The sequence below is a fragment of the Hydra vulgaris genome, chromosome 13 (assembly GCF_038396675.1).
Source record: "Hydra vulgaris chromosome 13, alternate assembly HydraT2T_AEP".
NCBI lineage: Eukaryota > Metazoa > Cnidaria > Hydrozoa > Anthoathecata > Hydridae > Hydra > Hydra vulgaris.
In genome coordinates this window covers 30548211-30573294 of record NC_088932.1, presented here as the reverse complement: position 1 = coordinate 30573294, position 25084 = coordinate 30548211, and the positions used below count along the sequence as shown (strand labels likewise).

Below are 25084 nucleotides of genomic sequence, written 5' to 3'. Positions count from 1 at the left end.
ATACATATATATATATATATATATATATATATATATATATATATATATATATATATATATATATACATATATATATATATATATATATATATATATATATATATATATATATATATATATATATATATATATATATATATATCCCTTATTTACTTTGTTGATGTTTTTGGTGTTGCTTGTTTGCTTGTTTGCTTGTTTGACGTTTCTAGTTGATAAATTAAGTATTAATATTGCTTTTACACATGTTAAAAAGTTCAATTGACACATTTTTTTCTTAGCAACCGCTAACTGTTTTAACTAAACGTATTTTTTTACATTGATGTGGTTGTCGCTGTCGTTGTTTTCCAAATATTGCTACATATTTTATAAATTTTCACTTAAACATTTTTAAAATTTTCCTAAATCAGCTTTTTAATTTCCCCCGCAACATCCAGCATCAAAAAATGTTAGGTATTTAAAAAAGTTTAAACTCAGCACTCTTTTATGTTATTTACCTAATCTTATTCAAAATCTCTATACAATCAAAATATATAATATATAATAAAATTGCAATCAAAAGGATATCATTTAAAGGAAAGATTAACAGTGGGTAGGGTAAATACAATAATCGCAAGAAAAAGTCTATACATAGAATAATGTCTTATTTGAAACATAAATATCTTTGAAAAAAGTCAGTTGAAATTATATATTTTTATTCGTAAACATATTCAAATACTACTTAAACGTTGCGGTATAGTCATCAGTAATTTACGCCGTCTTAAAGTAAAGTTTTAGCAGTAATTTAAAGTCGAAGTAACCTTATTTTTAAATTAACTTGCAATAATGAAACGCAATTAAAAACCCACGCAGTTATCGCTGCAATTCCTGTCAAAGTTTGCTATTGTAATTGTCATTTGGAAAAGTTTTAAAAAAAAAAGTTGTTTTTTTTTGGGGGAAAAGTTTTATGTAAGTATACAAAGTTTTGCTCAAAGTATTTGTAAATGATATTATATGATTATTGAAGTCTTTTGTAACTATTTTAGGACAAGTAATAAATTATAAGAAAAAGAAAATAATAATGATGCCTAAAATAATATTACATAATTATAACATCTTTTTTAAACAATTTAAACATATTGCTTACTAAATATAAGGAATAAATTCAAGTTTATTCAAGGAATTAGAATCAAAAATATGTCACACGTAAATAAGCATGTAAGTTTCATAACTTTTTTTAATTCTTTATAATAAAGACCTTAAACATAATTTTTTTTTATTATCTTTTGTGCCAATTATTTAGATTTCTTAAAATAGATTCTTTTTTATATAATGAAAATATGACAAAAGCTAAACTTGAAAAAAACGATAATAATTGATAAATGCTTTTTAATACGTTATTAATTTGTCTTCAAACGACAAATGTTTTACTAAAGTATAACATTTTTTAAGATAAGCAATATTCAAGTAAGAATAAATTTATTATGCCAGAATAATAAAATTTTTGCCTGAAATATTTTTATTTTTAAATAAAAATTGCTGCATAAATTTACTTGCTTAAATTTAATAATTATTTTGTGATTGATTTTTGATTATCCTGTATTAAACCCAACCTCAGACCATGTTGATAACCGACTTTAGATTGTTACTGTTCTATCAAGTTAGTGTTTTCTGCAAATAGAGTGCTCCATGTTTTTAAAGAACTCGGGCCGTATTCTCATCTCTCCATTAAGCTTAACGGAGCATTAGTCAAAAGTTTCATTTTTACTGCATTAACAAAAAAGTTCTTTCAAAAATTAACTTTTTAAACATAAATGTTTTTTTTAGTGATAGTTTTATTTAAGCAAATTTAAATAAAGCTTTCGTCATTTCTTTACTTAAAAATATTGTTACAAACTTTCAGAAAAAAGTTTAGTTAAATTTAACTGAGAGAAGTGAATACGGCTGCAGAGCAATAATAAATTAGTAAAAACACTTATCTAAATTTCTTCAGCAGGTTAATCAGGAAGGTTTCTGCTTCTGCTTTTTTTACTAATATATATATATATATATATATATATATATATATATATATATATATATATATATATATATATATATATATATTAGGGATATGACTTTTTTGCAACCTACTAGGCCTGTATCGTAATTCAATGAACTTTTATGTAAAAAGAACGAATAGATGTTTCATTTTGACATATTTTGAAAAAAGGTCACCCCAAAACCAAAAAATCGAATTTTCAATAGGTACACTTTTGTACAGTAAATGAATATTAAAGGCTGAAGATGTTGTAAGAGTCATACTCCTGTTGTTATTTTATTTATTTATGCAACATGTACTGTGATATAACAAAAAACATTATGTGATATATAATTATACAAGTATTACAAAATTAACAGTATCAAAGCGTCTAGTACAACAATATACATAACTGTCTGTGTCTATAGGCCTACTGTGTTTAGTACATGGGTCACATGATGCTCACGTCTCATAAAGAGTCTAGCGCTTATTACTTAGAATGAATCGAAGTTGCAGTTTGTCTTTCTTTCTGCAGGAAGCATACAGGTCTTGCATCACCTTGATTGCATGTTCAGCTATCTGATTACTTCGTGGTATGTCGATGACGGATGGCTCTTTCTTCCAGTGATTTTTGAATGACTGCAATGCCTTTTTGTAAGGCTTCAATACATCAGATAAATTCTTGAAGTCATTGTCATTGTACTTTTGACTACTAAACCAATGTTCTGCCCACTCATATGAAATGAACCTGCAAACCTTCTCCAAATTCTTTCTCGCTTCAGGCATAAGAATGAACGCCAGAATGGCGAGAATGGCTCTTGAGTTCCATCTGGCATTGCTCATATTAGGAATGTTCTGAAAGTGAATCAGAGGGAAGTTTCTTTGTTCTTCATAGAACCGAAACACTCTTGTTAAATGGTACCAAAACTTCATATCGTCTCTCCACCCTGATTTATCAAGAATTTCTACAGTTCCATTCACAAACTTATCCTTCAGTTCATCATACTTATTCAACAGTTCAGACACAAATGGGTATTCAATGTTTGGAGATTTGGTATCACCCCCAAGTTCTTCGTCCATCACCAGACGGAGAATCCTGTCTAGTACGTGATGCTGACAACCAATAAATTGTGGTATTGTGACACCCTTTAATTTAAACATACGTTGCAACTTCACAACAACTCCATTTCTCTTCCCAGTATTGACGTTTGTTGTATCAGTAATGATCATCTTAATTGAATTCCACAAATTGTATTCATCAATAAGTTTGGCAATTTTTTCAGCAACAGTTTCAGCTTTGCCATCTTTTAAACGCAGTGCATCAAGTTTCACGTCAGTTCTTTCATTCTGAAGTACAACTACCTGATATTCCTTATCATCTATTCGTTTGCCGTCAAAGTGTAAGGACCACTGTTCCATTTTAAGTTGTTGTATCATTTCTTTTTTTAATTTACCTGCCTCTTTGAATATGGACTTGTAAATTGCTGATTGACTTGGAGTTGGAATATCAATACCTTGTTGTGATAATACATTGCATATTTTAGCAGCTTTCTTTGTGGAAACTCCACTTGATGTAACCATACTTACAGCAAATTTACTTTTGTAGTGCTTTCTAGTTTTTTTCTGAGTGTCCTCATCATCGTCTTTATCACCGTCGTCGTCTTCATCATCTTCACTCTTACTTTTGCAGTTTTCAGATTCAGTACCACTGTCTGTGGTAGACAGGACTTGTGATGTGGAAGGTATTGCTGTTCCAGACTGGACTTTCCTTCTCTTGGAAGGGTGAATGGTTTCTTTACTTGCCACTTGTCCTGTTGAGTACCCCACCTGTCCTTTACTTTCTTTTTGTAGGTGGTATAGACGTTTATCTTCCGAGGATAACCACTGGCCATTCACTTTCGTGATGTCAAATAATGCATTGAGAACATCATATTTTCCACGCTTGACACATTCATCATTGACCTTCAGCACCTTCATAAGCTTTGCTCTTATCACTTGATCAGACACACGTGGAAAATTCAGTTTATTGTCCCACAATTTTGTAATTTCCTTAGAAATTTGGTCTATTCGTTCTTTTCTTCCTTTAACATATGCTCCGAGAAACTGGTATCTTCCTACGATCTGCAATTGAAGTGGTATTCTGGATTTTTCATCGAGTGAATGTTCTTCTACAGCCACGCTTCCTCTTCTTCTGTGTGACTCTTGAAATCTCACCAAATTTTTAGTCCAAGTCTTCTTGTTCTTTGTTACTGTGGTATGACTTTTCTTGTGAGACATCATATAATATTGTTACGACTTTACGGATAGCTGAGCGTAAATATCCGTTTAATAAAGTCGTTTAATTAATAAAATACTTTAACTGTATAGTAATCCAATTATAGTTCGATAATCCAGTCAATGTTGATAACAGTTCGATAATCCAGTCCGTATCCTAACGATAATGCTACAACTACTTATACTTCGTACACTTACAGCGTCTTTAGTTCGCTACAGTAGTTCCTTATTAGCTCAGTTACACGCAGAGTACTTCATAGAACTATTCACATTATCAACACTGAGCTCTGACAGCAGCTCGCTTATATAATTATTTAGAGCTTCCAGAATGTTCTACTAAGTTCTATAATCTTCTACAGTCTGTTACAGTCGTCTATATCACCGTGGTAACACAATGACGTCATCACATAACAATTCCAAGTATTTGCCGGCACACGGCCGTTTCGTTGCCATGGTAACGTGTGGCGTTATATTTATAAATTCATAACAAAATAATGAAATAAATAGAATTAAGCTGAGAATTAAGCTTAAGATTAAAACATCGGTCAAAAATGAATGTATAAAAATGGTAAATCAAATTTTTATTTTGGGGGTGACCTTTTTTTGTTGCAGAAAGCTATTTGGGCCTTTTTTCATGATTTTAGGTAAAAGTTCATCGATTTATGATACAGGAAACATTTTATTTGAAAAAAAATTAAAAAGTCATATCCCTAATATATATATATATGTATATATATATATATATATATATATTTATGTATATATTATACATATATAGATAAATAGATATATATATATATATGTATGTATATATATATATATATATATATATATATATATATATATATATATATATATATATATATATATATATATATATATATATGTATATGCATATATATATACATATTATGTTTGGAGTTTGCACAACACCTGAAAGTGTTATATCTGAAACATCAATCAATATATAGACCGCTAAATTAACTGTATTAAACCGAGAAAATTTTTTTTATGTCATTGGTATTCCAATTTTTAGTCTAGTTACATAAGCATTGAAAGATGCCCTTTGATCAAAAATACCCTATTGATCAAAAAGATACCGGTAATAATGTTGTTTAGCTGATACTGATCTATACTGTTCATTATTTGTGGGTTAGCCATAATTTATGCAATCATTATTTACCCAATCAAAAAATTCCTTTATTATTCACTGACATTTAGCCGACATGCAGCTGATGTTTTGATTCAGTTGATTCTAGTGTTGCGACGGGTAAATTTACCGCAAAATTTTTCGGTAAATTTAACGGAAAATTTTGAAATTTTACCACCTGGTAAGTTTTGAAATTTTTTTACTTACTTTTATTATTCTTAAAATAATAACTTTTTTTGAGGAAAATTACCCTCTTCGAATTAAAATTTACCGGCAAGTTTACCGCTAAATTTTACCGTTAAATTTTGAATCAAATTTTACCGGAAAATTTACATCACTAGTTGATTCTAGCCGATGTCTAACTTTGATAACGCCGTTGCACAGAATTAGGACAATCGTTGATGGTAATAGTAATAACAAATAGTTCCCTTCGGCTAATTCGATCGTTATTATTATCTTTGTTTATATTACGTATTGTATTAAAATATGTTAAAATTGTTATTGTTTTGTCATACGGAAAAGTCTTTTTAAAAAAAATAGGAATAGGAATACGCAAATAAATAAGAAAATGAAGAAATTTTATTTTTTCAACTTTCTTTTTTTATGAAGTTTCTTCATATAAATAGCGAAATCGCGAATGTTGTAATTTAAAATAAAACTTTAAAACAATTTTATTTTAGTCGAGCACTTCTACCATTATAGTAGTGTTTGTTAGGGTTGCACATGCTTTGACATCATTTTTGAGTGTTTTTTGGTGTGTTGAAATAACTTCAGACATGAAGCAAACTCCAAACATTAATGGTTTATGTCCGCTAAAGATGCTTTGCAAAATATTGCAGTAATTGGAGCCTGGGAATAAAAAATACCCAACAATTGCGCCCTTTAATCTAAATAAAGACGACAAATTGATGAACAAAAATATTATTTATTCAAAACTAAGTTTATACGCATTAAAACGTTTTGAATTTCATAAATTCTTGGTGTTTGAATGTTAAAACTATGTAAGTTTTCTACCAAAATGTAAAAAAAACCATCTACCAAAATGTAAAAAGATAACAAAAGTTAAGCTTGACACCTGAACTTAGTTCATCCTGAGAAAAAAAAGGTCAAAAAGTTATCAAGAACAAAAAATATAAAAAAATACTTCATACGTACGTTGACTTCAAGCACGTGTTGTGGATTACATTTTCTTTGATAAAAAAAATGTTATTAATGTGCTTTTATGAATTCCTTAATCTATATAGAATGTTTTTTCAATTCGAATTTTGAGATATTTATTTTAAAAGGTTATTAAATTGTTAATTAAATGCTTTTATATCAAAATTATGAAAATTCTAATTAATTATAATAATTTTTTTTAAGCTGAGTAACAATTTTTGTTTTCTCATTCTGAAACTTTTATTCCTAAGTAAAAAAGTTTCTTAAACAAGAAATTTAATTTTAAAATTATAACTTTCTCAAGTTTATTTTGAAAGTGGCATAAGTCGCCTTTTCAAAAAAATCAAGTTATTGACAACAATGATTGCAATGTAACGGCTTCTTTTTATTTGTGAAATAATTTAAACAAATTGTGTTAAAAATTATTGAAAGAAGTTTTGTTAGTTAACGGTATAACGGTAGGGGAAAGTCGCCTAAATAGCATACTTAACTTTGAAGGTTCATTCAAATTTTCCAGTTTGCTTTTCATCCCAAATTATTTTTTAAGTTTCACTTGCTCAGACGCTATTCGCACCACCAAAAACCGAAAACCTTAAGACCGAAATCCTAAGAATTTTATCTTCCTTTGATTTTTAATAGAATTAGGGTAGATTTAGGTAATATGAGCATACTAAAAGATTTCTTTTATGTAAGCATTGAAGTCAAAGTTGCTTTGCATTTTTGGAATCGACTTTATGTAGTGATAACAGGAATTAATAGAATTAGCGTAAATTTATATGCAGTAATTAGCGGCTATCTAATTAAAACGCTGTTAAAATTTCTGCCTTGTTAAAATAGTATCATAATACATTAATAAATCTGTGGCGCGAAATTTTGGTGCTAAAATAATGAAATTAATTTTTTTATAAAGAAAAATATGTTAGCTAAAAATCAAATCCATTTTTGTTTAAAAAACAATACTTAGAAACATTTAGTTTTGACTTTATTTAAAGAGTCATTTTTGTGTAATATGAGCATGCTCAAATAACTCATTAAAATTACCTAGTTTTAAGTAGTGGTTTACCTAAAATAGCAGTGGTTTTAATTGCTTTTTGAAGAAAACAAAACATAGTAACTTTAACATTTTAACAATACTAAATATTGTTCTGTCATTTAAATTCAAAAAATTCGATTTTTTATTGTTCAAAGGTTTGAGTTAATAAAATTGAAAAAATAACGAACAAATTTTTTTTCTTTTTTTTCTTTTGCGGAAAACATAGTAGTATTGTTTCAAAAAAAGTGGCTTAAAATTTAATCTTTTAATGATTAGTTTTGTTAAAAACATATTATTATATTCTAAATATTAGTTTTAATTGTCAGGTTGTTATTTTTTTACTTAACTAATGTTTTTTATTTTTGAGCTAATTTAAAGTGCTCATATTACCATTATTTGCTACTTTTTTAAATCCTCTGTGTTTTTAAGGAAAAATTTCGGGTGCCCAAATATCTAAGTGGATCATAAGTAGGGATCCTTAAAAATTGTTTATTCGCAAAAATTTTGGATCCAGCATAATTACTTTTGAAAATATTTCAATTTTCGCTTAAGGTGCTTATATTACCTTAATCTACCCTATTACAAACCAGTAACTTTTTTAAAATTATTTGAAATTAGTTTACATAAACAATTTTTTAATTGCATTGTCTAAAAGCAGCTGTGGTGCACTAGTAAGCGTTCTGGCTCAGAACAAAGAGGTCCGAGGTTAAACGCCAGCCCTAACCCAATAACTGACATTGGTATGGGGAAGGAGGCGTGAACTTTCTAGATAATGCTCTTCTGCGGTGTTCTGAGATAAGACCGTAAGGACTTTTTCGAGCACTTTTGTAATCACCAAAAAAAAAAAAAAAAACCAGGTGTCCAAAACCATCTGTCAACGATGCATCTATATACATATAGATGCCAGCTCTCTATGATGCATCTATACGCATATAAATGTAACATTGTTTTAAGGGACCAGTAAATTTATTTGTAGAGTAAATGAACTAAATTCGGCGAATACAGAAACAATTTTGAAACTTTACTTTTTAAGACATACATTTTTTATATATACATACATTTATAGAAAATCTAAGAAATAGGAAAGAAAAAAAATTATTAATAAAAAAATACTAATAAAAAGAAAGCGACACGATATAAAAAGAATTAATTAAAGGTTAAAAGCCAAAAGACTTTATAAAGAAAATCTTAAATAATGTCTTAAATCCTAAATCGCGCACTGTAGGCAAAATAAGTTTTCTATTTTTAAACACATTGATTTAAAAAAACGGTTTTTTTTCGAGACGGTTACTTTTCCAGTAACCATCTCGAAAAAAAAAATTGTATTTGTTTTTCCAAAAATCAAGTCAACACCAGATACTTGAAATTCTTTATTATTCATTTATTAAGCAAGTTCTATAGCTTTAGTTTTTAAAATTGATGCTGATTCTACTACGTTTCTACTTCTTACATTTAAAAAGCCATTTAAAAATGAGATAATTTAAGTTTGCAAACGTTTCAACCTGAGAACCTTTTGCCAATCCCTCTTTTAACAGCATACTTTTCTTTGATTGATTTTTTATTAAGCTTTTTATTTGCAGCGACTACAAAAGTAAACACAACCTAAACGTAAACACAACCACTTCAATACAACCACTTTAACACAACCACTTCAGCAGAAGTAAATACACCCATTTCTATTACTACTTTGTAGCGATTGCAATTATTGTAAAAAGTAAACACAACCTGAACGTAAACACAACCACTTTAACACAAGTAAACACAACCACTTTTGTTATAGTTTTGCAGCGACTGCAGTCATTGTAAAAAGTAAACACAACCTAAATGTAAACACAACCTTTTCGTATAACTACATTTCTCAATGTAGTTATACTAAAAGTTATACTTAAAGGCTACTCGAATAAGTAAAAGAACAAAAGCTAATTCGAATATCAAAATTAAACATTTAAATATTGATTGCAATACAAAAAAGCGCTTTAAAAAATTTCTTTGTATTTTATTGAGAAACCCGACTGAGCAATTCGCTTGAGGCTAAAAATCTAATGAAAGAAAAGTAATAAAATTCAATAAGACTGTTTTTATTTTTCTTCTAAAGTTCAAGTTATTAGAAGAATATTACGGGGGCAGGTAGAGTGGTTCGAGTGAATCCCCGAGTTATCGGGGGTTCGAATTTTCGCGAGTTTATTGTAAATTATCTTTTAAAATTAAAACAGCCTTGGCGCAGTGGTTAGAGCACTTGTTTAAGAATTTAGGGGTCTGAGGTTTGATACCAGCTTTGGCCTTATTTGCTACATTGGTAAGAAAAGAGGTGTGAACTTACTTATTAAATGCTCTTCCGTAGTGCTCTACAAAAAGGTCTTATGTCTTCTTGGAGCATTTTAATAATTACATAAAAATAACAACAAAAACTACAAAAAAACATTAAAGATCTATTTGTCACAAAACTCTAAACAAAATCATATCTGTAAACAAAATCTGTAAACACGTTTTTGTCATAAGGAAAAATAGCTCCTTTTTTTTAAACGCAATTTTGTTAAAAAGTCGTAAGGCTTTTTAAATGCAAGGTCTTACACATGCAGGTACTTGGTGAGTTAAAAATATCTTTTTTTTCAGGATTGTGATTCATGATTTAATTGTTGCATTACATAAACTATAACTTGTGTGTGGAATGAGGTGGTTAACCCTTTCGTCACGAGTGACCCGTATGGCAGTTCATAGACTTTGTTTCTAATGACGAGTGACCCGCTTAGCGGTTCATAAACAGTTTTGAATATTCTAAACCATCTATAGCAACTGGGAAAACTTTGAATTTATATCTGATATTTAAATAATTTTTTATGTTGATGCTTTAAACTGTTTATTAGTTCCATATATGGATCGCTCAAAAATCAATCTTAAAAATTGACTAAAAAATAAATCATACTGATATAAATGAGATCCGTAATGTTTTTTTCAATGATCGTGGTGGGTATTTTTCTTGTTTGATCACCACTATAAATGTCTCTTTTATTTAATACCGAAAACGGTATTTTTATCAATTTCTTCTTTATTTATTTATGGCTTCAAAAAGAAACTATATATTTTCGTTTATTTCAACATTTTGATCACGTAACTAAGATAATAAAAAAAATTTTCAAGTCTTTTAATATTCTGAAAATCAATTCTTCGATAAAATAAAAAAAAAAAAAAAAGGTTGTATTTGTGAAATTCTGACTAGTAGGATTTTATTTTATCAACTGATCATGTTCCAAGTTCGTTAATTTACCGATTATAGATTTTTCTGGTTTAACACGCGCGTTTAAAGTTTCAAAATACCATTATTTTTGTATTATATTTAATAATTACTAAAAAATTGTTGTTATTAAACTTTTTGAACATTTATTATTTTATGCAGTTAATTTTTTTTTAATTGTTACTCATTATAGCAAATATTGGGAATATAAAATGTCGCATGAAAACCAATGGTTACTTTTATTTTGGCTGATTAGTTTTTGGAGTGTTTTTAATTTTTCTTCAGCCTGTTTAAGTATATTTAGTATTTTGAGTAAACTGAGACATTCTTCTTCAGTCTGCAAACTCTGGAACCTTTTTACTTTTTAGTGTTGACATGATCGACAACTGTTCTTTTACTGCACTTTTTAGATCAATTCTGTTTTCTTGATCAACAATTTAAATTAGTTCAACTTTTGCTTTCGGATTTATTAAAATTAACGATTGAGACTGATTAATTAAGATAGTCGTGTCCTAGTGGGCACGGTGCGTTTTTTAAACATTTTTGGACGTTTTTATTAGGTTTAGACCTGATAAAAACGTCCAAATAACGTTTATAAAACGTACCTTGCCCACAAGGGAGTTTTTAAGTTACTATTGCTTTAGTTAGAGAAGTTGTTAACAGATTGAACAGAAATGTAAACAGTTGTGAACAGAATAGGCAGTTTTTTGTGCTTGAAATATTTTGGCAATTTTCAATATTGGTTTATGTGTATTGATTATGTGTTTTCGTTACACATAAACTTTATTTATGTTTAGCGGAAATAAACCCGTCTTTTGAAATATCTCAACAATACAAGAACGCGTGGAACATTTAGGAACACACGTGGAACATTTACCAAAATTAAAAAGTTTTGCTTGAAGCTGCGCAAAACGCATTTTTAGAGAAATTGCTGTGAGTTTATTTAATATTTGTTTATTTAATATTTGTCCCTAAACTTATTTAACATAGCAGTAGACTCCAACATCTAAAGGATGAAGATTTTTTAAAAAAACCACATAAGATTTGTAAACCCCTCAATTTGAGGAGGTTAATTATATGGTCTTAATTTTTAAGCGCTGAGAGATTGTACTATGAAACTTAAAATTTCTTGATGAATTTAAAGTCTAGTTAAGAATAGTTTAAAAAATATTTTATTAACTTGTTGCTCTCACTATAGGGCAGGGGGCAGAGATTTTGGAGCTTTTTTGTTCTTAGGCTCCAATCATCGCAATTTTTGGCAAAGCATCCTTATTTGAGATAAGAATAAGCATGTAAATGTTTGAAAATTGCTCTATGTCTGGACGTTGTCTCCAAGACCAAACAATACTGGATCCGTCCCAGCAATAAACTAATTTACGGCAAAGTGTTTGTTTTTAAAAGTTATAACGGGTTAAAGTACAACCAAAGCAGCATTGCACAGTGGGCCAGAATTGTCTAAAAATGGCAATACTGTTTATGGGTTATATATAGACATATAAAACATGTTTATAGGGTTTTTTGAGGATTTCATTTTAAGTTTAGAGTGGTCATGACCACACAAGTGATTATTTTAAGATTTGTCAAGGGTAACCATGGATGCTTGATGGTTTTTAAATTAGATAGGACATATTGTATGTCTAAATATAGGTAGTTGTGGTTGTGGAATTCATATCTGGGCATTTTTGGTCTTTAGAAGTTATCATGACTGCTCAAATAGTTATTTTAGGGGTGATTAAGGGTCCCGATGGTTATTAATTAGATGGAACATGTTTAAATATTGTCCAAATATAGAAAATTGCGGTCAGGGAATTCAAATCCGGAAATATTTGATCTTCAGGAGTGGTCATGACCGCTCAAGTGATCATTTTAGGGGTTGTCAAGAGTGGTTCTGGAATATCTCAATAGTTTTTCAATTAGACTGTATATGTCGTATGTCTAAACAAAAAGCAATTGAGATCAGGGAATTCAAATCTGGGCATATCTGTTCTCTGGGAGTGGTTATAATCGCACAGGCGGTCTTTTTTGGGGTGGTCAAGGGTTGTCCTGGGATGTCCATTTTTTTTTTAGATGGAGAGTTGTATGTCTAAATATAGGTAATTGAGGTTGGAAAATTTAAATCTGAGCATATTTGGTGTCCAAAAGGTGTGCTCATGGATTGTGAAGACAATACTTTCTTTATTTTTATTTATTTTATGTACTTAATTTCTTTGATATTATCAATGTAAACATGTAACGTTTAATAAAGTTGAACTTTATTAATATACATTTTTTTAAATGTTAGAGTCTAGGTGATGACATACATTATGCATTAGTACATCAAGAACTCCATGCCCTCCTCAGATTGGATAGAATCTTTGACTTTTCTCTGACTCCTTCTCAGTCTGTACACCTAAGTATTGTCGCTGCAATGCATTTTCATCATAAGATTTTAGTTTGTTGGGCCTGGAGAATTTCATTGTGTAGTGCTCTCTGTTGCTTTAGTGTAAAACATTAAAATTAAGGTGTATAAAATGGCTTTTTTCACAAATATTTTTTTTTCAATTTTTGGAGGTTATTTAAATAAACAAAACATATTTGACCCATTTAAAGTACAATTTTCAAAGTAAAAATAGTACTTAAAAAAAGTCATTTAGACGACATTAAAACTAAAAGTATTAGATAATGTGGTTTTCTCACGATAATAAGTCTCTTCCAAAAATCATCTTTTTACACATGTTCACATAAAAGTAACTTAATACAATAATCCACATTAAAAAACCGCTTAAAAATAAAAATAATAATTACTAATAAAAAAACTAAAATCACATAGTCGTCATAGAATGTTCCACAGCAACATTAAAATATTTAAAGAAGATTCTAACAAGGTTTAAATGATTAAAAATCTAAAACCGTTCTTTATGTCTTGCTCTTATATGTTCTATACCTTGTTCTTTATGCGTCTTTTTCAGTTTTTTAAAGAAAAACCTACGATTGGATATCATGTATAATAAAAAGCCTAGCTCCTCTTGCGCTCAGTTGAGCTCAAAAAATTTGGTTATATGTTTTTATCAATATACGAGAGTGTAGTTTAAAGTTGATCACATGTGCGGCCTAGCGCAGCCTAGTGTTTTTCTGCTTATGTATAGGTAAGTGCTAAATGTAAGGTTGGACAAATTAAAGGGGTTTTATTGAAAAACACTTTGAAAAAAAGCAAGCATAAAAAGTAAATTTTCATATTTCCTTGTCTGTTTCAATATATCGTCGGTATACAAGGGAAAGTCCAAAAACATCATTTTGAGATTAGTTAAAATAAGAAGTTTTTGCGTAATAGTTGAAATAAAAAACCTTAATAACTCATTAATAATTGATTTATTAAATTTGTGTGGTTTATCAAACAATAGAGAATATAAAATACTTAATAGTGGTATAAATAACTCCATACTGCCAAAAATGGACTTTGTATACCGACGATATGATGTCGATAATCAATTCACAACCCGATTTTTTTTTTTTTTGAAAAAAAAGCCGATTTGTGAAAATTCCAGACATTTGACGCAAAGCATTTATTATTTTTTACTTCAGGAAATTGAGTCTTACCTGTATTGAAATATTTATATTATCTTCAGTACGAAATGCTGCTCCGAGTTTTGCAATTTCACCTGTAATTCCCTCGTCTACTTTATGCTTCCGATATTTGATGGAAGCTTTGCCTGTCTTACTGTTCGTAAATATGTTAGTTTGCTTGGCAAATTTTAAATAACTCGCAACAAAGTTCAAGTACTTGTTTGGATATTTTATCAAAGTCCTAATTGGTAAGTTTGGTATGGTGGTTTATAATACTCCAGCTAATTGCCATACTGAGGTTGCATATCAAGATCCGCAGAAGATAAGCTCAGCCCACTAACTACAAAAATGTGTTTAAAGAGAACAAAAAAATTAGGAAAAATCAGCAGTAATAGAGTTAGAAAGATTGCATAGAGAAAAGCTGACATACAGGTCATTTAAGAAACACAAAAACTAAAAAAATCTTCTTATCATTTCGAACTAAAAAGTTTCGGTATGTGTTTAATTCCGTGTACAATGTTTTGTATAACCGTGTACAACTTTTGTACAAAACTCTATGGTTAGTTTATTAGGCATTTCAACTAATATTAATTTACTAAAAGCACCTAAAATGGTGACGGTGCCAACACCTTTAGAGGTTGCAGGGTTCAATTCTGAACAATACAAACAAATATTATACATAAATAATGCTTTACATAATGATAAATTGTCAGATTTTATTTATGCAGTTGTAGCAATTTGTGCAATTGAAGCAGTTTATGCAATTATTTTTTTTGCCATTGTGTGAGTTCTTTTTAATTGGCTGAAATAGAGCGATTATTTCTTTTTTTGTTTTTTTATTTTATCAATTTACGGCGGTGACTCATATTTATATAAGGACTAAACGCGTAATTAAGTTTAATTAATAAGGAAGGGTCCAATATATTAGTGTTCAGTTAAACAGGTAATCTTTTATTTCAGTTTTTTCTTTATAAGTTTTTTCCGGAATTAGTTGACTCGGTTTTTAAAAGAGAATCATCTTCGCGGAATTTTTACAACAAAATTACTTATTTTAAATATTGCTCTGAAAGTTGTTTTTTTTAATAATAATAAGTCTGTCTCAAACAAATTTTTTTAAATTCAATTATCATACTATGAGTAAAATTCAATACAACACTCCAAAAAAAAAAAAAAAAAAAAAATTATTTATTATATATCTTATAAAAATATATATTTATTATTATATACAAGAGGTATACTAAAAATATATATATATTATATATTATTATATATAAGAGGTATACTAAAATTTTTATGATATTTTAAAAAAACTATAAAAGTAATTTAAAATGTTTTTTTTTTATGTGTTTTATAATTTATATTGCTCAAACTGCGTGACAAATAAGTTTCACTCTTTTTTATTTGTACTTATGCTATTTTGGAATTGTAAAATTTGAAATTGTTTTTTGTAAACAAAAATTATAGGTTTTTCTTGTTATTTTTATTTTTTAATTATTACAATCATTTTTAATAATTACAATCAATTTATTTACAGCTTTAAACCTCCTCGTTAATGCAGAGAGTACTTTTTAAAACTCCTCTCTAAAAAATGCAGACAGAGCCAAGGCTAGGCTCCCCCACACACTCCAATTGGGAGAAAGAGACCCAGCAATCTTACGGATTACTAATTGAAAATTTAGGGGTCCTTTGCAAATTTAAGGAGCTTTTTTTTTTAACACTGCTCAGTGGAAAAGTTGATTTCTCACCAGAGTATAAAACTTATATCAGCATATTAAATCCTATCAAAATCATTATAAAACAGCATTTAGAAAATGCGCATTTGACCTCAAGCCACTCTGGAATTAAATAGCTTTATGCGTGCTTTGTAAAAAATTGTAATTTGAATTTGCAAATTGAAATTTTTTATAAAAAATACTTATATTGTAACATGTCAATTGGAAGTTTTTACGAACTGACCTATAAAATATAGTTTAGAAGAAAAAAAAACCCTTTTCCTCTTCCTCCCTTCCTTCCCCGCCTCGTTTATTAGATCTAAACAAAAATTCCCACCCCCTCTTTTATTCCCGCCACCCCACAGTGATTTAGAAACACTTAAAATTTGGCCAAAATACAGTTTTTTGAGTGGCGCAATTTAAATAATGTTATTAGCTAACTATTTTTTACAATTTCTTATGATTTTAACGGTATAAAAAAATAAGTACTGAAATAAAATGATTCAAACGTTAATTTATGTTTAAAAGTGACCGAAAACAGCTTTTTTTTATCAATAAAATTTTGTCATTTTTAAATCTTGATTTTCTCCCTAAACACAAAACCTTTCAATTTAATTTTCTATATATACAAAGATAATAGATAACTTTATCTTAAATTATGAAAATATTTGAAATATGTATTTATACAGGTTGTAAGAAATGCATTTTAAAAATGCAGTTGTAACGAGTTTAAACTGCTTTTTATAATGCTAGGACTTTTTACCTTAGACTTCCTTCGCGAAGCTGTTTATTTTTTTAAAGAGAGTTTGTATCATTCTATAAGAAACTAAAAAAGTTAGCTGCCCCAACTTGCCCCATTTTGAAATAATTTGGTTTTAAAAAGGTCATTTTATAAAAAAATTAGCGACGTAAAAGCTAATACGACGTAATATATATATATATATATATATATATATATATATATATATATATATATATATATATATATATATATATATATATATATATATATATATATATATATATATATATATATATATATATATATATATATATTCACATTAAAAAGTTTTGTTCAGAAATTTCAGGAAAAACTCTTAAAACATAAAAGTTAAAGGTAATTTACGTAGTATTAGCTTTTACGTCTTTTATATCATAATTGAATTTAGTATTGCTCTAGTTTTAACTCGAAATTTGTTCCTCAAATTTTTTTTTTTTTTCACAACTTCAATAAATTTACCCATCGTTACGTTACAACTACATGACATAATATAATGCAACGTAAAAAATGTAACATAATAATATCACGTATAACATATTGAAAAGTGGTCTAACAAGTATAACTAAGTACAGCGTGAATTAATAGTGTTTCTTATCATAAAAACTACCAGTATTTTTTAAAAATAAAAGAATAAAAATAAGAAAAAAGAAAAAAAAAGACAAGAGATTTTTTGTTACTTCAGATATATACATGATGTTGTAAAGGAAAACTTGAAGAAGTCTATAAAGACTTATCATCGAGTACCTCTTTAAATGGTTAATATAGTCTATTTCATTTTTATATATAGTCAAAATGGTTAAACAATATACAGTCAATAATACAAATAGATATTTTGGTATAAATTTTGTTGCTAAGTTTAATACATGTCGGTATAGTTGTGGATATTAAGTATGAGGTGTTTTAATTTATTTTTCAAGTTGGCAGGATTATTTAATACTTTAAGTTCTACATTTTTTGGTATTATTTTGTTTTGTAGGTACGGACCCCGGTAGGAAATAGAAACCGTGAGAACTTTGTTGTTCAGGGTAAAGTTGTCTGTTGATCTTGTTTTATATCTATTAAAGTTTACTTGAAAGAAACCATCTAAAAAATGCGATGGGACAAGTCCAAGTTTGTATTTAAGCATAAATAGTCCATTTTGGTAAATGTTGATTTCGTAAACATTTACTGCATTTAAGGTTTTTAGTATGGTTTCAGCATGACTCACCCATGCTGAAACCTTACCTTTATCATAAACTAATCTTGATGAATGTTTTTGACTTGTATAAATAGTACTCAATATCATAGGCGTAGAAAGAATTTTTTGGTGTTCGAGATAGGTAACTTCTAGACATGGAGCAAACTCCAAACATTTATATGCGTATACTTATGTCAAATAATGACGGTTTGCAAAAAATTGCGATGATTGGAGGCTGGGTACAAAAAAGCCCCAAAATTTTCGCCCCCCTGCCCCGAACGTGAGAGCATCAAGTTGATGAAGTATTTTTTATACTATTCTTAACTAGACTTATATTCATCGATAAATTTTAGATTTCATTTTAAAATATTTTAGCGTTCAAAAATTATGACCATATAAAGTTTAAACCCCCCTCAACTTGAGGGGGCTGCAAATTTTGTATGGTAATAATTTCTAAACGCTAATAGATAATACTATGAAACTTAAAATTTATCGATGAATATAAGTCTAGTTAAGAATAGTACAAAAAATACTTCATCAACTTGTTGCTCTCACGGTTGGGGCAGGGGGGCGAAAATTTTGGGGCTTTTTTGTTCCCAGCTTCCAATCATCGCAATTTTTTGTAAACCGTCATTATTTGACATAAGTATAAACATATAAATGTTTGGAGTTTGCTCCATGTCTAGAAGTTACCTATCTCGAACACCAAAAAATTCTTTCTACGCCTCTGCTCAATATGGATTCGTGTGTACTAGCCCATGTATTATTAGCGTACGTAAAAATAAAGCGATTTAAGATTGTGTTGGGACAACACAGGTTTAACTTTGTAGATTATCCCAATATTTTTTGAAATTTTGGTGTTTATGATTTCAAGTTGTCATTTTTGTATACACGCTTTTTTATAGCTCACTTACCCAGGAGATTTAATTTATAATTTAGTTAAGAGTCGTAAAAAAAAAGTCGTAAAGTTTTATCAATTTGTCGCTCTTACGTTTGAGCCAGGTGTAGGTCTCTCTCTCTCTCGCTCTCTTTATATATATATATATATATATATATATATATATATATATATATATATATATATATATATATATATATATATATATATATATATATATAAAATATATTAAATTATAGAGCAACACTTTTTTATTAATAAAATAAAAGAAATCTTTTTTTTATGGAGTCTTAAGCATCATACTTGTCGGCAATTGTCAGCCATCAAATCAGTTTAAAATTCAAAAAAAATTTCAAAAATTAAATTTACAGTATAACGAGTTCTGTAATTACAAAACAAAACAGACAAGAAAGGCATTAAATTACTTTATTCCCCGGTGTCAAATAAAGAAAGCATGAACTTTTTCGAGTTTTGGCACTTTTAAGTTGTAGGACAAAATTTTAAATTTCTTGTGACAAAGAATTCACAAAATTTTTTTGATTGGTTTGAGGGTTTGCATTGCCTTATTGCTCTCTCCATTTAATTTTAATTTTTTTTACTTCAAACAAAACTATTGAAAGATGTTTTAATTTTAATGGATTTAAATTGTCAAATTTTTTTTAGGACTGTTGGATGTCGTTTTTATGTTAAGGTGCATTAAAAGATGGTTGGCGTGTCTTATTTTAAATATTTCATTAATTCCATAATTGGTAGTTTTATCAATTCAATAAAAATCTTTTGGTTTAAGTTTCAAGATCGCAAAAAAGTTTATTTGTTATGGAAATTTAAATAAAATTGTTTTGTTATTCTATAACTACCAATAGTAACTTTTGCATGACAGCACTTTATCCACAATTTATTTTATCTCCGATTGTCAAAACCTTTTAGTTTTATTTCTCGGAAATCAACAACCTTTTATTTCTCGGAAATCAACAACCTTTTATTTCTCGGAAATCAACAGCTATCACTATAATAGTTTATTCTTTGAACTTACGAACTTCTGTTTTAATTTTAAAATCACTTGAACCAATAGTCACCATAGGATAGTTAATGATAATTCAATTTTTGCAAATTTAAATATAAGTTCAATGGTTGCATAATAAATAAATCATAACTTGTGTACGTTTCCAGACATTAATTTTAATTTTTTAATTTTTTTTTATTTTGTCTTAAAAACTTCATTAGCAACCTAAAGATTATTTTTTTTAATTACTTAAAACCTTAAAAAATATAATATATTGAAAATAAATTCCAGGAGATTGCACAAATGCTTTTAATAGTTTGTGCAGAAATTCTTTATATAAAAAAAAATATTTTTGTTAATTTTTATATTACTATTTTTTTACTTTCTAATCCTATTTTGTTTTTTGTAACTTTAAAACGTTAAATGAAGTTGTAAAATAAAAAGATTCTTCATAACCATCAAAATTTATATTTTTTTATTTTATGTTTTTAATATCTTATTACCTTTATAATTTAATGTATTTAAATTATATATAATTAATATCTTAATTAACAGTTAAGTTACATAAACGTATAATTAAAAAAACGACAAACTTAAAAAGCAGTAGCAGTAAAATTTATGGTTTCCTGCGGTTCATGAAATTGCACGTAGTTATTAAGAACTCATAAACCGCAGTTATGTACTTGCAACTTACGCTAAAAATAAAAAATCGAGTTGTCATTTTTGTTTGAAAATTATAAACTTTACGTTGCGGAAGAAAATTATAAAAATTAAATAATATTGACAAACTATAATTTTGTTAGTTCAGTAGTAAGTTCTGAAAGGAGGACGAAAAAAAGATCTGAAAACTTTTAGATTTGTTTTACCGCTGACTTTTACTTAAAAGTTTCCGAAAAAATCTTAATACTGCTTGTCAAAACAAAACAGGTATAAGCATGATCTTTTTCGAGTTTTGGCACTTTGATAATATTGTGTTTCTTTTATTTTTAAGAATAGTATTGTGTTTCTCTTTACTTTTAAGTTGTAGGACAAAATTTTAAATTTCTTGTGACAAAGAATTCACAAGAATTTTTTGATTGGTTTGAGGGTTTGCATTGCCTTATTGCTCTCTCCATTTAATTTTAATTTTTTTTACTTCAAACAAAACTATTGAAAGATGTTTTAATTTTAATGGATTTAAATTGTCAATTTTTATACATATATATATATATATATATATATATATATATATATATATATATATATATATATATATATATATATATATATATATATATATATATATATATATATATATATATATATATATATATATATATATATATATATATATATATATATATATATATATATATATATATATATATATATATATATATATATATATATGTATATATATATATATATATATATATATATATATATTTTTTTTTAACAGGTATCATAATTTTCTTTGTAATCATTTTTATTCAACTTAAATATTTAAAAAATAATAAACAACTTGTTCAAGAAAAGCGTCATTTTGACGCGCAGTCCAGAATTAAGAATTTGTTTCCGTTATTAGAGTGATTCTAAAGTTCAAATTTCAACACAGCAGGAAAACAAGAATGTAATTGTTTCAAAATATTGTGACAATTTTTAACGAATAATATTTGAACTTTAAAAAATTGTGTGTTGAAAAAAGTATACTCAAAAAACTAAAAAAAACTTACGGAACCGAAATTTGTTAACCTTGCTTTGACCATTTTCATATTTATTAATAGATAGTAGTTTTGTTTAAAATGGAAAATATTGCTATGTTTACAGCACAAATTAAAATATTTGAATTTTTGTTTTGTTTTCGTTGTTTCAATTCCTGAATGTAAGATGAATTTGTAATACTTTTTTTTTCTATTCAACATTTGTCTAAAGGTTTTAATAAATCTAAAAGTTAATAACCAAACTTCGTGGTTACACAACTTTGTATGCCTTTATTATTTGGTAATGTTTGTTTGTATTATTGTTTGTAAAAATGTTTATCTAAAGCAATTTTTTTAAAGTAATTCAAAAAAATTGAATTGAAATTTCTGGCAAGAATGTTGGTAAGATTTTAAAAATTAATATTGTGTTCATCTGATCTCGCTCATTCATCTTTTTAGTCTCGCTCAAACTATTGTTATTATTTTAATTTAAAACTGCATTAACAGCTTTAATTTTAAATAAAAAACGGGTTACGTGTTTTGTCACAAGAGTGAGTGGCGTGCAAGTTTCATTCAACCCAACGCTAGTTTTAAAAACTAATTTTTAAAGCTAAAATAAATTATTTTATTAAACATAACTTTTTTGTAGAATCGTGGGCTTAACTTTATATCATAAACTAATGGTTTTTAATAGTTTTAGGAGCTTTTAGTTATGCGATTTTTGATTCTTTTTTTTTTTTTTAGTGATATTATAAAGGGCATTGATGAGATTAATCTAATGTCAACCACGTTTAGATTCAAACCATAACAAAAAATTATTAAATTGCAAACAAATTAAAGAGCCCAACATCAAATTATAAAAGAAAATCAAGAGAAACCTTATGGATATTGGTGTTGAAGGTGAGAGAAATTTGCGCTTGATATCTCCTTCTTTCTTGTAATGTCTTTAACTTACGAATGTTATATATTCTTTATTTTGAAGAACATTTTAAAATCTTTATCATACATTTTTTACTTTATAAGATAGTTACCTTTAATTTTCAATATATTCTATTTTAAACCGGGATTCCGGTTAGAACAAAATTTTAGGGCAATAACATTGATTTAATTACCTGTTTGCAATCTTTAATATTTATTAGATATTTTTTATAGTTTTATACATCTTTTTTTATTTGATATTAACTTAGTTATTTTGGTTTAATACTTTAGTACTTGTACCGTTGACGGTATTACTAACAATACTTATCCTGCTTGTTATCGGCGTTGTTTGTCGCTTTTATATTTGGCACAAAATATTTCAAAAAAAACCTAAATACCAATACGTAAATCCAAGTACGACGAAAGCTCCAGGTTACCCAAAACTTCCTTCGTTTAAAGCAGGTGCACAAACCGTACAAGCCGTACAGATATTAAATAAGCAACAATACACAAAATATTATGACATAAATGGAAATCGCAAAGATAAAATACCACTGCCACCTGATTCAAAAGGGAAGAGCAACGGGTATGAAAAGGTTTTTCAAGGCGATTCCCAAGAATCGGTATTTCTTGAAAGCGACGAGCTATCTTCAAATCAAAGTGAAGATTCTATGATTTTAAACAGTGATCCAAATTGGCCTGGTTGTGCAACGCAATTATTGCAGCGTAAGCAACTGGATAATGGAGACATAAATTATTACGAAAGCAAGCTATTATCATCAAAACAAAAGTTTAAATCAGAACCTATCATTTATAATAATGTTTATGAAAATAAAACAGACGATCCGAAACATCGCCAAGTAAATCAAACCGGACAAAAAAATGTAACTGTTCCTAATCCTGAAAAAAAAATTCGTCGGTCCTCCGACAGTAGAAGTCGGCAAAGACGCTGTTCTGCGCAAACTCTTATGAACATATGTGATGGAGAAATCGACTTTATTATATTTTATCAAGCAGAAAAACGATTACTAAATGTTACCGTAAAGTCACTAAAATACGTAAATTTAAATGCATATGATTTTATAGGAGTATTAAATAAATATAATCGTAATGATAAAAATAGACCTGAAGGTAAACCGCATCTTATACAAAATAACGATGGAAAAATTGTTTTAAACGATTCGGAAAACTTATCTTATATGGTGTATGTAACTTTGTCACCAAACAATTTTTATAAAAATCATACAAATTTGACATTTGGCAAAAATGAGGTACTTTTTAATGAAACTTTTGCAATATCAGCTGTTTCAGCTGAACATATTGGATTCTATGATATTGTTTTTCACGCCCTTTGTTCATTAGCAAATGGAGAGCCTATGGTGTTTGGAGAAGGATATGCAACATTAAAAGATTATAAGTGGTTTCAAAACACACTACAATCAGTTAAGCTTACACCGCCAAAAGAAGAATTTGAGCTGCTTCAGGTATCAAATAGTCACAAAAAAAAATATGAATAATTAATACTTGTAATTAAAATTATAACATTTTGTTTATTTTAGAACCCAACCGATGTTCAAACCGATCTTGGCTTTTTAAGTCTTGTTCTTAACTATAATCTAATTGCTCACAAACTTATTGTTAAAATTCTTCAAGCCACAGGCCTACCAAAGATAGGTGTAACAGGACATCCAAGTAAGATAAACAATTATGTTTTATATGCTCTTTTTAACGTTTATGAATCAGGGAACTTTTAATAATTTTTTACTTTACAACTTTTAGATACCTCGGTAAAAACTAGCTTGTATATTGGAAAACAACGTCATAGTAAACATAACACATCTATACTAAAAAGACAACGAGAACCAACATTTAATTCTACAATAGAATTTGGTTTAAGTAAAGAAAAACTACTCGAGACCGATATTATATTTGAAATCCGACACCATGGTCCTATGTATAGAAAAAATATTGGTTACGTAATCGTTGGAAGTTCTGCTCAAGCAGAAGGTGCCGTACATTGGCAAAATATGCTTGAGTTTCAATGTTTTGAAAAAATGCATAAAATATTACCTTATAAACCAGATGGTTTTACACCATAACAATAAAAAGTTTTTGTCTTCTTTATTTCTTATGATAGTTAGCTTATAATGATATAAATTTGATAATCAGATGGATAATCAAATCTAACCTAAATTAATAATGTAATTATTTTTGTATTGACTCTTCGATAGAACTTTAGTAAAAAAAAGCTATAAAAAGACAACACAAACGCAAACCGTTTTAATTTTTTGAGACGCAGTAGTTAAGGAAATGCAATTCATGCCACTTTTAAAAATAAAATAAAATTATTATTTTTTTTTTGTTATGTTGAAGCTTAAAAAATAAAACAAAACACTAAAGACTTTAACAATGGGTTGATGAGCTTGTCTTACCAATGATTAATTCAAAATGCATTTATGTCAATAAAGAGAGATGTATCGTTTGAATTCTGAATTAAGAAATATTTATGTTGCATTAAAGTTTGATACAA

The 25084-nt window shown here is 27.8% G+C and overlaps 1 protein-coding gene across 5 annotated transcripts; it reads left to right on the top strand.

Annotated features, from left to right (window-relative positions):
* The first annotated feature begins 565 nt into the window (after window positions 1-565).
* LOC100202392 (uncharacterized) lies at window positions 566-24829 on the top strand. 5 transcript variants are annotated; one of them, XM_065816758.1, is made up of 6 exons: window positions 566-945; window positions 11641-11776; window positions 22381-22536; window positions 22846-24038; window positions 24114-24246; window positions 24334-24829. In XM_065816758.1, exons 3-6 carry the CDS (start codon window positions 22518-22520, stop codon window positions 24651-24653), a joined length of 1665 nt encoding a protein of 554 aa, XP_065672830.1. In that variant the 5' UTR covers window positions 566-945; window positions 11641-11776; window positions 22381-22517; the 3' UTR covers window positions 24654-24829. The 5 variants fall into 5 exon arrangements, with proteins under 5 accessions (XP_065672830.1, XP_065672831.1, XP_065672832.1 ...); XM_065816759.1 differs by lacking the exon at window positions 11641-11776; XM_065816760.1 differs by lacking the exons at window positions 566-945; window positions 11641-11776 and adding an exon at window positions 20679-20884.
* Window positions 24830-25084: the final 255 nt, after the last annotated feature.